This window comes from Cryphonectria parasitica (genome assembly GCF_011745365.1).
Source record: "Cryphonectria parasitica EP155 unplaced genomic scaffold M406scaffold_4, whole genome shotgun sequence".
Taxonomy (NCBI): Eukaryota; Fungi; Ascomycota; class Sordariomycetes; order Diaporthales; family Cryphonectriaceae; genus Cryphonectria; species Cryphonectria parasitica.
Genome location: NW_024468912.1, coordinates 2604774 through 2620743, shown reverse-complemented (window position 1 = coordinate 2620743; position 15970 = coordinate 2604774). Strand labels below are relative to the sequence as shown.

Genomic DNA, 15970 nt, shown 5'->3' with positions numbered 1-15970 from the left:
GAGCCGCCGGGACATGGCAGTACTACTGACGGTACTACTGCACTACTTTATTTTCCTTCAGGGGGACGTCGCCCCAGGGGGGGTTCAACGGGAACCTTGGCGGGGGTGGGAGGCCAGGTTGGGGGATTGCCCACTCTGCCCACTGTGGTTTTAGTGGGGGGAAGGGAGGGGAAAAAGGGCCCTGTTGGGGCACGGTTTGTTCCTGCGGAGGTCTGCCACCCCCAGCTTTGCCCGGCCTGCGCAGGATCACCCAACTGGGCAATCCGCAGGCGTGGGGTGAAGGAAAGCTTAGCAGGGATCGCTTGTGTACTATCACAATTACCATAGTGCTGCAGACTATGATGGTGTTTCTCCAACAAATACATGTCTAGAGAGGGGCATTTTTCTCTCTCATTGGCATTCTTACCCTTTTTTTTTTTTTTTATGATTTATTTTCTTTCTTTTCTTTTCTTCCTGTTACCTTCCTTCGGTCTCTCTATGTGTCTTCTCTTTCCTCCTCGTCTCTCCTAAAGACATAAATACTGTTAATCCTGGGTTGGTCACAAATAACGCATACGATTAAAAACGAAAGAAGGCACTGGGAAAGATAGGAAGGAAAAGAAGAAGAAAAGAGAAGGGTTGGAAAAAGGACACTCTCATAAAGGTACTGTGTGTATCAAAATCTACTGACACGGACAATTATCGGGGAGGGTCAGTCTTTGCTGGTGAGCACTCGAGGGCAGGAACAGTCCGTCCATCAATTAAAGCCCACAATTCAACGTCATCGTCCTCCACCCTACGCCTCGTCCTTCCCACAAACACACACTACAGTACACTACACTTACTCGAGTACACCTGAAATCAACCTCCCAACGATGTTGTCCTCCTAATCCTCTCCTGCAACAGCATCTGCTTGCCACCTCATCCTCTTCCCCTCCTCCTTTTCGTGAGTGCCCATGTTCTCGAGTATCCCCTCGCTTCTGTCGCTTGTCAGCTTTGAAGTAGCTAACACAGCCATTTCATTTTTTGGAAATAGGAGTCTTGGTCAATTTTTTTTCTTTCTTTGAGAGACCGGGCGTGCTTGCTCACCACCTCCCCTTAGAGGTTCTTGTGCTCGCCCCCGACAAGGGCTACCTCTTTGCGACCCCGGCATAAACACGCAAAGTCCTCTTCCTCCGCCTCCTCCATCTCCTCCTCTTCGCCGCCGCCCGCCGCCGCCCATAAACTCCCGAGACGACGTACAAGATGCCGGCCTTCACAAAATCTGCCCGCCCTGGTCTATTACGGCGGCTTGCCGTTCCAGCCTCCATCGCCACTGTAGCAGGTGGTCTCGTTGTCTACGCATACCGGCCTCGCGAGATACCCGGCCACGAGCCACCAGCCGTCCCTCCTGTGTACGGCGCGGACGGCAACTTCAAGCCGCCGCGTTTCCCTCGCGAGAAGTCCCGTCTAGAACAGATAGCAGACCTCAAGAGGAGTGCAGCCGAGCCTGAAAAGGAATACGATGTTCTGGTGATAGGTGGCGGTGCCACAGGCTCCGGTGTCGCCCTTGATGCGGCCACCCGCGGTCTCAAGGTCGCCCTCGTCGAGCGTGACGACTTCAGCTCCGGCACCAGCAGCAAGAGCACAAAGCTCGTCCACGGCGGCGTCCGCTACCTCGAGAAGGCCGTCTGGAACCTCGACTACGCCCAGTACCAGCTCGTGAGGGAGGCCCTCAAGGAGCGCAAATACTTCTTGCAGACTGCGCCCCACCTCAGCATGTGGCTCCCCATCATGCTGCCCCTCGACAAGTGGTGGAAGATCCCCTACTACTGGGCCGGCACCAAGTTCTACGACCTCCTGGCCGGCAGCGAGGGCATTGAGAGCTCCTACTTCCTCACCAAGAGCAAGGCCATCGACGCCTTTCCCATGCTCAAGAGGACAGACCTGGTCGGCGCCCTGGTCTACTACGACGGTGCCCATAACGACTCCCGCATGAACGTCTCCATCGCCATGACCGCAGCCCTGTATGGCGCCACCACCGTCACCCACATGGAGGTCACAGGCCTGGACAAGGACGCCGGCGGCAGGCTCTGCGGTGCCAGGGTCAAGGACTTGGTCCCCGAGAGGGACGGCAAGACGGGCGAGGAGTTCAACATCAAGGCAAAGTGCATCATCAACTGCACGGGTCCCTTTACCGACGGCATCCGGAAGCTCGACAACCAAGACTGCAAGGAGATTGTTGCCCCGGCCTCGGGCGTGCACATCATCCTGCCTGGCTACTACAGCCCCGGCAAGATGGGCCTGCTCGACCCGTCTACGTCGGATGGCCGTGTCATCTTCTTCCTCCCATGGCAGGGCAACACAATCGCCGGCACGACGGACAAGCCTGCATCCGTCTCCAAGGACCCTCTGCCTGACGACGAGTCGATCAAGTGGATTCTGAACGAGATCCGGCACTACCTCTCGCCGGACATCAACGTCCGGGAGGGAGACGTGCTGGCCGCCTGGTCTGGGCTGCGGCCTCTGGTTAAGGACCCCAAGGCCAAGAACACCGAGTCTCTGGTCCGCAACCACTTGATCGATATCTCCGACTCGGGCCTGGTGACCTGCGCTGGTGGCAAGTGGACTACCTACCGCCAGATGGCCGAGGAGTGCGTCGACGCCGCTGTCAAGGAGTTTGGGCTGCGCACGCGCCCTGTGGTGGATGCCCCTCGTGTCAGCGGCACGGACATTATCGACGACGGCGCCATACTGGACGGCTCGTGCCAGACACACAAGGTCAGGCTGATAGGTGCCCACGGGTTCAGCCGCACCCTCTTCATCCACATCATACAGCACTTTGGTGTGGAGACGGAGGTCGCCAAGCACCTCACAGAGAGCTATGGTGATCGCGCATGGACTGTCGCCTCCCTGTGCAAGCCGACGGAACACCGCTTCCCCGCGCGCGGCGAGCGCATCTCCCAGCTCTATCCTTTTGTCGACGGAGAGATCCGCTACGCCGTCCGCCATGAGTATGCACAGACTGCGGTCGATGTGCTGGCCAGGAGGATGAGGTTGGCATTCCTCAATGCCCAGGCCGCCCTCGAGGCCCTTCCCAAGGTCATTGATGTCATGGCTGAAGAGCTCAAGTGGGACAAGAGGCGACAGGAGGTTGAGTGGAAAGATAGTAAGTTTCTTCCCTTTTCCCCCCCCCCTCCTGAACAGAAGAATCTTATCAGTGAACACACCGAGATCCAGCATCCAAAGTATGATCAAAGCTAACTCACACCCCTTTGAAGCTGTTGCGTTCCTTGAGTCGATGGGACTGCCCAAGCCCATGCTCAATGCAACGCGAAAGCAGGTCGAGCAGGCCAAGCTCGATTTCACCACCTCGGAGGAGTTCAAGCTCTACGCAAGACATAACAAGCCCATTCAAGATGCTGCCGAGTAAAGCAGTTCTTCATACTACCATCAAAGAAAGGGTGGATTTTTGGTGGTTCTCTTTTTTTTTTTTCCCCCTTTGGGGGGGGGGGGGTCGCCTATGAGAGCAATGTCAACAACTTTGGAGTAGGCGTTTCTGGATAGAGACCCTGTTCAGATCTTCTTTGATTTCTTTCTAACTTGCCGGTCGACGAGGATTGAGTCGCATCGGAGACAGGCAGACAAGACAGACGGTTACATTTATCAGGTTACATTTATCATAAGACAAGATAGAGAAGGAAGAAGCAGAAGGGGGTTTTTTTTCTCCTTTCTTTCTTGTTCAAATTGTATGCTACAAACATAATGTGCAAACAAACATAGAGCTTGGTTTCTTTACCATTTCGAGATTCCAAATCTTGTAATCACCCTTTTTCCTCAACGCTGTGCTTCTCTTCTTGTCCCCTGTTCCAGCCTCATTTTCCTTCCTCACTCCTGTGAAGGTTTTGCCGGCCCCAACTGCCATGGTTCCTCTTACACCGTTCTCTCGGCTCTTACTAAATACCGCTACCACTCCCATGTCTCACCTATATCTGTGAAGCCTGCCGACTCATCTTTTTCCCCCTTTCGGGACAAGGCGTTACCGTAAAACATAGCAGCACAACACAACACACATGCTGTTCTTTTTTTTCTTTCTCCATGTATATACATTAAAAATAAAAAAACGAAAACACAAAACGTCGACCCACACAGACGGGAATGAAATACTTGTGTAGGCACATTACTCTGGCAAACCAAAGTCCCTTTTTTCTTTTTTTTTCGGTCTGCGTAACAAAGGCTCCGATAACATGGTGGTAGACGTGACGTGATGTTGACTTGTGACTAACTGGGGACTTGGCTACCCGTTCTGGTTGCACACTTGTTCTTTCTGGCCTACTGAGGCCTACTGAGATCTATATGAAAGCCATACCACGCCATTGCCTGTCCCAGTATCAACCGGCTATGCCAGATGTCTCACAAGTGTGTCATGTCTTGAAAAAAGAACAAAGCTCTGTGTTTCTTGCTCCCCCCCCCCCTCCAACCCCCAAATGCGATTTCGGTCGGCAAAAGTATCACCCATTCTTGGGCTGTCCATTTTATCTGTCCGCCCATACCGCCCCCCTTCGCTGCCTAGGCTTACGGCGTGTCTCACTTGGGGGACGGACTGTGGCGCCGTACCACTTTTGACATCCTCTCTTGTGTGGCTGTCTGTTACTCTTTCGCTGTAATGCAGCCGTGTGTGTGGCTGAGGAATAGCCGCGTGTGTCTGGGGAAAAGCCGGGCAATGTCTGTATCTGGTCCGATCAAGGAAGCCTCCCTCATGTTGTGGCGCTGACCACAAGATACAATAATTCAGGTGCTATTTTCCAATTGCCAGGCGGTGAGGAAGAGGAAGGGGGGGGGGGGCGGCCGCTGGGGCGGGGGCGCCGTGTCGTGATCAAAGACGGCTTGTGTCGTACGTTGACAAGAAGATCGATCACCTCGGACCTTGTGGGTGTACATTGCCAGGCAATCCAGTGGCGTCAACGCAGATCGCAAGGAGACAGGTCAAGTTAAACCCAAGTTGACATGAACAGAGAAGTGGAAATCGAGTGGGAAGGAGATATGGTTTAGTCACATCATCAACGTAAAAATGGATTGAGGTTGCCCTCGCTGTCCCAAAGCCCCTTGGTTTCGCGCCCCCACCCCCAGGGCAAGAAGGACGCTGTCTAACAGATATTTTGTGTGTGTAAGTCATGATGCGTTATCCCTTCCGCCTTGAGACCTTAGTATCCCAAATCTGAAAGCCGTAACATGCAATTTTTTTTTCTTTCTCTTCCCTCGTAAACCACCTCTGTATCCCATAACCTAAATCACCCACGCCTCCCTTCATACCCTAGGCGAGTGGCAGACCCAGATAAACTCCACATGATGCAGATCGTGAAGGATGTGAAATACTAATCATGATGTAGCCCGTAATTCTCCCACAGCAAGAGATAATTTCATGATGGTATTAAGCACCCAGTCTTCATGATGAAAATAGAAGGCCAACAGGAACGGAAAAGAAAAGCAAGAAGGGAGAACCAACGCCACGCCGGGAGATAGCTACCGTACCGTCTATGTTGCTTCCCCCAATATGCATGCTTTGTTCAAAACGCCATATAAAAATAAAATAAAAAGAAGAAAGAAAAAGTCGAGGAGATATAGTATGAAAAGCGAGCAAGAAAGAAAGAAGCGGGGAAAAAAGAGAGAGATAGTTGCTTATCGCCCCTCGGGCGCGAAGGAACTGAAGCCAGCATAAGATGTTGGTGAGGTGGACGGCATCTCATCAGGCGGCGACCCGCCAGGGCTGAAGACTCGTTGCAACAGACTGCGCTTTGACCGGCTGGCACGTCTCTGGCGATACGATGTAGATGGCTCAGTATGTGGTGGCTTGTGGGCCAGAAACGCATTCCAGCCGTATAGGTCTTCATCGGGAGACATGACGGAGAAAGCAGCAACGTCCGACCCAGCCGCCGTACTATACGAGTGATGATCCGGCACATCGGCAATCGATGAGGGTGCCCGCAGGTGATTGGCCAGGTCGGTGAGCTGGACCCCCTGGAACGAGGTATTGAGTGGCTCGAGGGCGATCCTCTTCCTAGGCGGTGCTGTCGAGCTGGTGCTGCTGCTGTCCGTATCGCTGTCGGCACCAGACATGTCGGTGTTGATGTCGCTCGGGTCAGGCGTCAGGAACTCCTGGACGCAGTCCTCGCTGATGCAGTCCTCGCTGGTGGTGCTGTGACGGCGGCGGAAGTCCAGTGCTGACCGCAGCAGCAACGGTGCTGTCTGAATCTCAGGAGGCCTCGGATGGCCTGTATTCCTCAGGACAAGCTGCTGGGGCATGTTCCGGGACCGCCCGCGTCCGAACCTTCTCTCCTTCGTCGCTGATGGAGCAAAGCTAAAACCCGAGTTGAAGCTCGGGTGATCTGGCCACTGGCCTTTTGCGGCCACGCCACCCCTACGGCCCTCTTCCCCTTTATGAATACCCCAGGTGGTCGGTGCGTCGTTCGGCATAGACAGTCGTCGACCGGGATGAGGCTCTTCCCATTCTTGCATGTGCACATCGTCAGGAGGCGTTGCGACGGTCTCAAGGTAGGGTGTCGAATTCGTGGAGGAGAAGGAGGAGGCAGTAGGTAACGGCGGGACCTGTCGCCCTCATAAGCCGGCAGCCGACGTCGCCGCGCTGGTGATGGAGCTGCTGGTCGCTCGGTGCGTGGACCGGGACCTCCGACCCAGGCCCAACTTGGCACCCACCTTCTTCCAGCCGTTGCTGTGGGCGCTGATGGCCTTGTGAAGGGATCCAGGCTGGGCGGCGAAGGTCCATTCTGGGGTGGGTGGTGTTGTAGGCGGCGTCATGGGGTCCATCGTCGGTGGTGAGCCCGGGTCGCCGCCGTCATCAGTCATGTCCGTGTCGTCCCTGTCGCAGGGCTCGCTCATGGCCGAGGCGCCGTGGATGCTGCCAGCCTCACTCCGGCGGCTCATGTTGATGCCCAGGTGGGGGAGGAATGACGTCCTGGGGGACCGGCTGGCGTCTTGTTTGGGTGACATGTCCTTGGAAGACCGGGAGCGCGACCTGCCGTGCCTCGACTCGGAGGGCCTCTCCTCGGCGACGAAGACATCGTTCTGGGGGTGGGAGAAGGAGGCCACGAAGGGGACGAGCACGGAGTCGCTCATAAGCTCGTAGACGATCTTGACAGCCTCGTCAAGCTCGGACGGGTCGGGTGCCGGAGGCCCACAGGGGAGATTCAGCAGGCGGTCGCGTACGTGAGACGGGAGATTCACCTCGCGGGATCCGTAGGGCTGGATGTAGGCCTGGATGAGCTTGTGCCAGAGGGCAGTGAGGTGGTCGGGGTAGTCAAGCTGGCTTTGGTGGAACTGCAAGTGTGCGAGCCTGTAGCGGTCGGCCTCCATGGTGAACTCGAGGGTCTCGAGGCAGTGGTTCTGGGAGAGGTAGGCCATAAAGGCACCCAGGGTGTAGGGCTGCGGCGCCGAGTCTGTGAGGATCTCGTGTAAAGAGGGCATCCGGCTGCCGATGGACGGTGCCAGGCTAACAGGCCTGGATGAAGCCATATCGATTGGATCACCACCAGGGCGGTGGGCTTGTGCTGGTGGCTCAGGTGACAGCTCCCTCGGGGAGGGACTCGGGGTCAAATAGGACGGAGCGTAACTCAGTGCTCTCGATCTTGTCATATCTCCGCCGTGAGATGACAGTCAAGGTCACACACAACAGTGGGGACTCGGCACCCAGACGGAGATGCTTAGCACTTTTGAAGGAGACTCATCCGGTCCAGTTGATGGCTGCCTATCTCGTTGCGTCAAAACGTGGCAGGCTGACACGAGAGGGTCTGTCTGCAGGGTATTGGACTCGATCGCCGAGAGTCCAACCAGGAGGGGTCTTGTCCGGTGTAGGATATGGGTGCTTGTTGATGTAGCAGCGGGTATAGGTAGATTCCAAAGCGGGGAGGAAGAGGAGCGAGCAGTAAGTGTATCGCCTTCTTAAAGCGAGACGAGTCACAGCGATCCACACGACAGAATGGAGGATCTTGTCGAGAAAATAAATGAATGGATTTCGCCTGCGCTATCGTGTTGAGCGCAGTGTGATTGAAAGAATTGAGGATTGAGCCAGGGTGGTCAATTGGTCGTAACAAGGCGAAAGGTCGGAGCCAGAATCGGAAAAGCGAGGCTTGTTTTGGTGGATATTCTTGTCCTCGATGGTGGCGAGCGGAGAGAACGGAAAGGTTGTCGGGAATTGGGGATGCGAGGTAGATAATAAAGGACGGAGCCTATGATGGAACGGCAGTTGACTTCTGACGAGAGCAGGAGATGTTGTCTTGTCTTGGGCCGGGGCCAGGACGGCGACCAAGGAGGGTGGAGGAATGGGATGATCGACAGGTCGAAGGACGGGCGAGTAGAGAGCGAGCAATGACGAGCGACGAGCAATGAGCAATGAGGACGTGGGGGGTAATGGCGTCTGTGTGGTGGTGTTGGTCTTGGTGTTGGTTCTGCTGCTGGTGGTGGTGGTGGTGGTAGTAGTAGTAGTAGTAGTAGTAGCAGCAGCAGCAGAAGCAGCAGTAGTAGTGGTGGTGGTGGTGGTGGTGGTGATGTGTGGGAGGGAGGAATGAGCGGCCAGGGACGGGACGAGGGCTTCAGATAGGGTGTTTCTGGAATGCGCGTGGAAGACTCTGCGTGCAGGGGGGGGGCCCTGCACAAGGCGTTGGTGGTGGGCGACCTTGGTGGCAAGGAGTCATCCGGTAGGGGGCCACTGGGGATTTTCTTAGGGGGCAGGTGGGGCGGGTGGAACAGGCTGGACTGGGGTGAGGGCGGCAGGGCGATACAGGGGGCTGGCCCACTGCCACTAGGCCACCAGGTTTCCTGCTGGGCCCGCTGATCAAGGGCTGGCTGGTGTGTCCAGCCAGCAGCCAGCAGCGAAGAAGGGGGAGGTTAGCCTGCAGCATGCAGGGTTACAGCACAGTCAGGATGCACACACACATTCAGAGAGCGGGCCAGCAAGGTTTTTGGTTCTCCACCACCCACTCCACCAGCATCCATGGCAGGCCTGATCCAAGGCGCAAAAGGCCTCGACGGGTCTTGATTGGAATGCCCAAGTGGGCTCAGAGAAAAAGAAGAAGTGGGTCGGAAAAGAGAAAAAGTGAAGGGGAGAGAGGGAAAAAAAGAGAGAGAGAGAGAGAGAGAGAGAGAACGCGAGGCAGGGGAAGGGCGGAACAAGAGAAGGAGAGCCAGCCAAAGTTGAGTCGAGTGTGGGTGGGTGCGTGTGCGTGTGCGTGTGTGCGGCTTTGGCCGGCGCAGCAGCTTGCCGCCCGTCACTGCTACGGTAGTGTTGCATTCACAGGCCTCAGCTAGTTCAGCTAGGCCCAGAAGATTATGAATTATGGTCCTGACAACACAGCAATACACTTTTGCAGACGGCATGTACTGCGGTATGTCCATGTTATGGCACTATGAACACATCCTGGACAGATCTCCCTACTGCAGCGCACTAAAACACATCCAAAGCATACGTGTCCCAAACATGTCCTGCGCATCTCCAAGGAGGCAACCCCCGCCTCAGTAGGCTAGTCACGTTGGCATGCCGTGATGTTTTGGAAAGAGGGACACGGTAGTTGAGGACGGAAAGAAAAATAAGAAGAAGAAGAGTCGGCCTTCGGCTGTCATGACTGGTGAGAAACAAGGAGCGGAACGAGCACCGGGTGGGGGGGGGGGGAGACTAAGACAGACCAACTGACGGCGGCGGCTAATTTTCTTTGTTCCGGGAAGCCATGGCCTGTTGCGCGGCTTTGCAATGGACCCCGCGCCATATTCTGACAACAATCACCAAAATAAGGCGAGGAAGAGGAAACAACAGAAAAGCAATAGAGGGGAACGATGAACAGGTGGATACATGGATGAGACAGCGGAACAGAGGAATGGGGAATGCGTCTCAGGGCCCAAAAAAAGAAGTGCAGGTGGCCGCAATCCGGTCTGGTCACGGCCTGGTCGTGGCCCTGTAAGTAGTGGTATTGTGCATACACACAGTAGTACTGTACGTATACCACGGGCCAAAAGATCTGCGGCCTAACACAGCCGGTGCTACGGGGCCACGGTAATAATGACCACACATGGTGGTACTACTACTGCTGCTGCTACTCTGAGTATGGTAGTACTGCAGCAGCACGACCCAGCCCATTCCATCGCTTAGAGAGAAGGGTTAGGAGGAGCCTGGCGAAATACCACAATAGAATGCCATACCAGACCTTGGCAGCCAGTCAGTCGTGGTGTAGCGACTTGTACGCCCGCCGAATACGGAACCAGAGAAAAAAAGATGAGCAGGTGGCTTTGCACCACTTGTACGGTAGATTGTCATATCAGCACACATATGACATAGTCGACAGCATGGGTCCAGTTCGATCTGAGACGATCGTCTTGCGAGGGCTTGCAACGAGCAGCTTCCTGCGATTGACGAGAAAAAACATCTCGTCATCGGGAATGCCCTTTTGTTGTTTTTTTCCATCTTCCTATGTCGAGCCTGACAAGCTGACCGCGTACCCTGCCCCACGTCACGGCCAACGCGATGCCATAACCCACATGAAACTAAATTATTTGTGCCAGTCTTCGGGGCAAATTCTGGGCGCCCTCCCTTCGACCGCCGGGAGCGATCTCGGCTGAGAATTGTCCATCTTTTTTCTCACCATACGTTGTCTGCTACTGCCGTCCTCACTTACCGTCAGAGGTAAATTGAAATCACAAATACAAAACTTCGTGTGTTACCGAAAGCAGGTCTTACTGCACGTCTCGCTCCAAGAGCGCCACAACAGCCTGGCCTGGCCTGACATGTCGCAGCACTCGGCCGTGAAGGGCGGCAATTCCTGCATGTTTCTAGAGCGCCTGCCTCCCTTCCCGCCCGTGCAGCCCGAACGAAGAAAAAGAAGAAACAAAAACACCCCGCCAACCTGACAGACACGACCACCAGTGTGCGATCACGATTGACAAATAATGAAGGATAAATGACAAGGGTAGAAGGAGAGAAATGAGTGGACAAACAGCAAAGATGACAGGATGGGCACAAGACGGGACCGAAGGGGACAGCAAGAGGAGAACGAATGGGAAAAAGGTGCAAGGGGGAAGGACCAGTACTAGCACTACCAGACCATTACCTATGGGGCACGGCATTGCTGACCAATGAATTCATGCTGCCACAGTACCACGGTAGTACTGCTAATGCAGCAACGCCCGCCATGCTGCATGGGTAGAGAGCCCCTGTCTGCGCTAGAAGCCTCATGGAAGCACGCTAGAAGCCTTCGACTGGATTTCGAATTCTTTTCCACGCACGCCACACGCATGCACGTCCACACACATCCTATCCTTTTTCTTACTCCTCCTCTTTGCGACTCTCTCCACCACCACCACCACCACCACCACCACCTCCTCCTCCTCCTCCAACATTTGCCACCCAATATTGCTACCTCCAACTATATTATGACACTACATAGAGTGACACACCATCGACCTTTGCATTTGCTCGACTGATCGAGATCCACCCTCATGCATCACGTCGTCATCCATACTGCTGATGCGCAACGTCTTCCTCTCAGGAATGACCTCGTCGTCGTATTGCACTATGGGTATTACATAGCACTGTGGTAGTTAGCTCACTAGGAGTCTCTCTCTCTGTGTGTACCATGTCATGTATTTGTGTTTGCAAACCGTCCAGCACCTTTTTCAAAGGCCTCTTTCCCAAATGCCCACCCTGTCACGGCACCTGATCCAGCCGTTGGTCGAGATCGGCAGATCCACATACGCCCCCACCCTCCCCCGACCGATATTGGTCTCTGACGGTCCTGACAGAGAAAGCCCAGAGACAAGACATCATCCCCAAGGCCTACACCGCAGCTTTTCGCTTTCGCTTCCATGAAAAGAAATGGCAGCCTTTGGATTGGTATCGTTTGGCGAGCCCAAACCACTCCTGTCCCCCGCCCCCCGGCCCACACTCTTTTTTCTTTCTTATTATGGGAATGACCCTAAATGCCAGCCTCATCAGTTAGATTCAAGCCTACGCCCATTTCAACCGCCCCGGCCACGTACTGACACATCCTTGGTTGGGCATGCACGACGTGGCCCGCTCTGTCTCCTCAATATCTAGCGCTATTACCGTATGCTTCACCCTTGAAAGAGGCGTCTACTTCCATGTTCGTTGTCGACCAGATCCATTCCGCAAGCCGGGGACCGCTGGCCCATCTTCTTGTCCACTCGGACTGGGACCACGCTTTTCAGGCGCCCCGCCTTCACTTTTGTCTCTCCAACCCGAACGAACGGGGGAAAAGCAAACAAATAAAAGAGGATTCGACAGGCCACCATTGTGCAAACCACCCTTGACGATTTTCTTGTCTACGTTCCCATATACTATCCATAAACGGCACGGTACCGCGCCGCCCTTCGTCCCTCTCCCCTCATCACCATTCCCTTCCAGAGCGTTGGGGATGGGTCGCTAGCCAACTAGCGAGAAACTGTCGAACCGTCGCGCCGTCCCTGGTCAGACAAGCAGCAGCTCCGCGTCTCAGATAGTGCAAGCTACCTTGGGGAGACAGGGCTCACAACATGATCTTGAGTCCATCTCTCCTAGCCCTGCTGGGTCTGTACCACATAATGTCATGTCTTTGTAAGCTCTTCGGAATGCCCACCACTTGCCAGTGTCCTGCTATATGAAGGTGGAGCGGGTTATCTCGTACGACTGTGGTGTATGTAGTACAGCTGAGACCATTTTCAGTAATCCACTGGTTTCCTAACGACGGTGAAATATATATATATCTATATCTATATATATACACATATATATGTACCCAATGTAAAAAACAAACCAGAAAGGAATCTTCATGCCTGATCTTGTGCTGTAAACTCTCGTGCGATACATGGTTCAAACCCACGAGTGGTGGAGCGTAGATATGCTCTGAACCGCTGCTTTGATTTGACGAGACTTTGACACGTACCGTACAGCAAAAATAACAGTTTCACCACCGGGTCCTGCCGTGTCTCGAATACGGCCGACCGCATTGCTGCACGAGGGATCAGCTCGCGCGCGCGTGAGAGAAAGAGAGAGAGAGACAAATTAATCTCCAGGCTGGATCAGGCCTCGTCAGAACATCCTATCCCTAAACGGCTGCGTAATACCACAGGGTGTCTTGGCGTGCACACCCTCACTGGTGGATGCGAAAAGCGGTCAACCTCCTCCTCCTCCTGAGTCCTGAACTTAGCCTGGCGTGTAGTGACAGGATCGTTCACGGTCATGCCGCCAAACCCGACTGTTCCGTCCTGCGTTCCATCTTTGCATTCATGTGAGACTCGCAGGGACGCGCTGCGAGTCTCACGGTGGCATGCTCTCGATCGATAAGATGATTCACCAGCTTCTCCTCATCAGCACACCACTTTTTTGGGAGCCAGCCACACCAAGCAGACGTCCGAGCGGGTGCAGAGATCATGGTAAGGTCTGCCCGCCCTCGTCGCTGGTGGGGCAGGCTGATCCCCAACCATAACTCGAGCCCAGGGACAACGCCCACCCACACCGACATCTGCTTGCCCATAATGGAGGGAGGGGGGGGGGGCGGGTTGAGAGGCCGGGGAATGTCTACTGCGCAAGGGTACACAAGATGGACGCACCATCTGTTCCGACCCGTGTCATGCATCTGCAGGCCCTTCAGTCTTGATTGAGGCTGGGAGAGGGGCCATGATCAGGCACAGAGGAATGGGGATGGGAATGGGATAGGCGCGTGCATCCAAGGTGCCCAACACTGTGGCCCGCAGAGGGCGCGGAAGGGATACCTTGGCGCCGCAGCTCCGCCGTGTTTCTTGAAAGAATGCCCGGGCGAAGTAGTGTTGAGCAACCCTTGGCGGACGAGGCGGCCGATAAGGCGACGCTGCTTGGCCGCCGTAGCCGTACCGCAAGCCAGTACCCCGGAGTGTGTCATGAATGCGACATGTCGCGACAGGCAGGTCAGCCTCACACCATCATCCCCTCTCTTTCCCGTGATAGCTCAGCTGTTTGCTTGTTCTGTAGCCACGTGAACGTCTGTCTAAATAGTGGGCGAGATGAGCTCACTTGAGTTTCTCATGCCCTGGCGCTCTGAGTCGCCCTGCCTCTCGCCCTTGATACTGTCGTCAAACAAAAATCCCGACACCAGTGGCTGACTACCAGCTGGGGTGCTGCTGCCGGCGACCCCGAAATGTCTAAAGTAGCAGCCTTCCCACCACTGACGGGATACTACAATATGTAGATCGCTCGCTGGTCGCTCACCCAAATTCGGTACATCAGATCTTGATCTGTTCCCAGAAGAGATAAGTTGATGTCCATTCTCTGTCCCACTTCTCAGCCCAGAGGCCAAATGAAGTCGTGGCTGACGTGTTTCTCGTGATTCAGAAGCACACCGTCAGTCGATACCTCTTTCTGACTTGTTTTTGTTGTTTTTTTCTTCGGTCCCGTCTGTCTCTCTCTCTCTCTCTCTCTCTCTCTCTCTCTCTCTTTTTTTCTTTCTCTGCTTCTTCCCTGTCTTTACTTCCCGGCAGGCCATGCAAAGCCACCTCGGTCGTGGTTGGATGAGACGTTCTGTAGGTCGGCGATGGCGATTCTAGAAGCCTTCCCTTTCCGGAATGGCATGCAGGAAGGGCTGCATATCATGCAACATCTCGCATTCAGGTCTGCCGATGCTGCGACGGTCAGGCTGACAGACACAGAGCCTAGAACGCACTTTAACATACCGCAACGGAGAGAGTGGAGGCAGAGGGTTTCTAGGCAGTGAGGCAGAAGTCTGAAGTAACAAATCTGCTTTCCATCCAACTCAGTTTCGGGACCAGATACCAGCTGAAGCCGAAGAATTGGACGTACGGGACCCCGCTCAGGGGAGCCGGCAAGCCAATGTCCAGACAAGTAAGGAGTGTCAAGAGACAGCAGCCAGATGAGAATTTCAGAGACCCTCACACGGCACGCTGGGCCCCCTCCCTGAGATCCCCTCCCAAGTGGAATCTTGACTTCAGGCTCAGTTTTCTCGAAACACCTGACCACATAGAGGGTCCTCAGGTACCGGCCCTCCTCCACACCCCCCTGTGCAAAGGCTTTGCTTTCCCCCTTCAAGCGGTTGCCAGCCATACAACACATCAGCTACATGGCGAGCGAGTCTTCATAGAGTAATAGTCTCCATTTTTCGTGACCCAGACCATGTATTTGGCAGTCCACATATCCATGGCAGCTTTTAGTTCTAATATTTGTCATTCCTTGCTGAGTGGAGGACATATGCCCAAGAATCGTCGGCGTGAAACTTTTGGATGAACCTGTCAGCCATGACGATGGTTGTATGACTTGTCTTTGTTCTTCTCTTTTTTTTTCTTCTTCTTCTCCCCCCCCCCCCCTTCTTCTTTTTTCCTCTGTGAAGAATTCTCGGATAGTGTACTCCCCTGATCTCAATACGAGGTGATCACTCTCGCATAGTTCCCTGGTCAAAACATTTTGATCCATGGTAGTGTTCGTAGCTGTTGTGCCATGTGTGCCCATTGTACCTGAGACGAGAATCCGGGAAAGGAGGGAGAAGGTACATGCCAATAGGATAGAACTGGAAAGGCTGGTGATGCTGGCAAGATGCTGGCCGAATGACAGCAGCAACACGAATAGGTGTGAGGATACACGGCAAGTAGAGCTGACAAATGTATGAGGTAAGAGCAGTGGTATGAAGAGGACCCAAACTCTGGTGTTGGAAGCTGCGTCTCTCCTCCTAGCCCACCACCTCCTTCCCCTCCTGTCTAAGCAATGAGCCGACGGCACATTGATGGCAAGACCGAGTTGTAGCACGAAGGGGTTCCTTCCTACGGCATCACGAGACGTTAATGAAGGGTTGCCATCAAGGCCATTCGTCTTAATCTTTCACGGTGATTATCTTGATTGATCACCTATTGTACCGACAAAAAATACACTGCACCGGTCCTTGGGACCGTGCTATCCCGACACGGGGTCCCCCCCACCCCCCCAAACTCCGTCCACCCAAACGCCCGCAAAACAAAAACAAAACCAACAATA

General features: G+C 54.5%; 2 protein-coding genes across 2 annotated transcripts; one reads left to right on the top strand and one right to left on the bottom strand.

Moving 5' to 3' along the window:
- Positions 1–473: 473 nt before the first annotated feature.
- M406DRAFT_346096 (uncharacterized protein) lies at positions 474–3702 on the top strand. The gene is made up of 3 exons (XM_040922145.1): positions 474–925; positions 1016–3127; positions 3240–3702. The coding sequence occupies exons 2-3, from the start codon at positions 1225–1227 to the stop codon at positions 3389–3391; spliced, it is 2055 nt and encodes a 684-aa protein (XP_040776897.1). The 5' UTR covers positions 474–925; positions 1016–1224; the 3' UTR covers positions 3392–3702.
- A 2871-nt stretch (positions 3703–6573) lies between these two features.
- Positions 6574–7440, bottom strand: M406DRAFT_255485 (regulator of G protein signaling superfamily; the record flags this gene model as incomplete). Its single annotated transcript, XM_040917035.1, has 2 exons — positions 6574–6835; positions 6980–7440. 2 exons carry the CDS (start codon positions 7438–7440, stop codon positions 6574–6576), a joined length of 723 nt encoding a protein of 240 aa, XP_040776896.1.
- Between the last annotated feature and the right edge of the window lie 8530 nt (positions 7441–15970).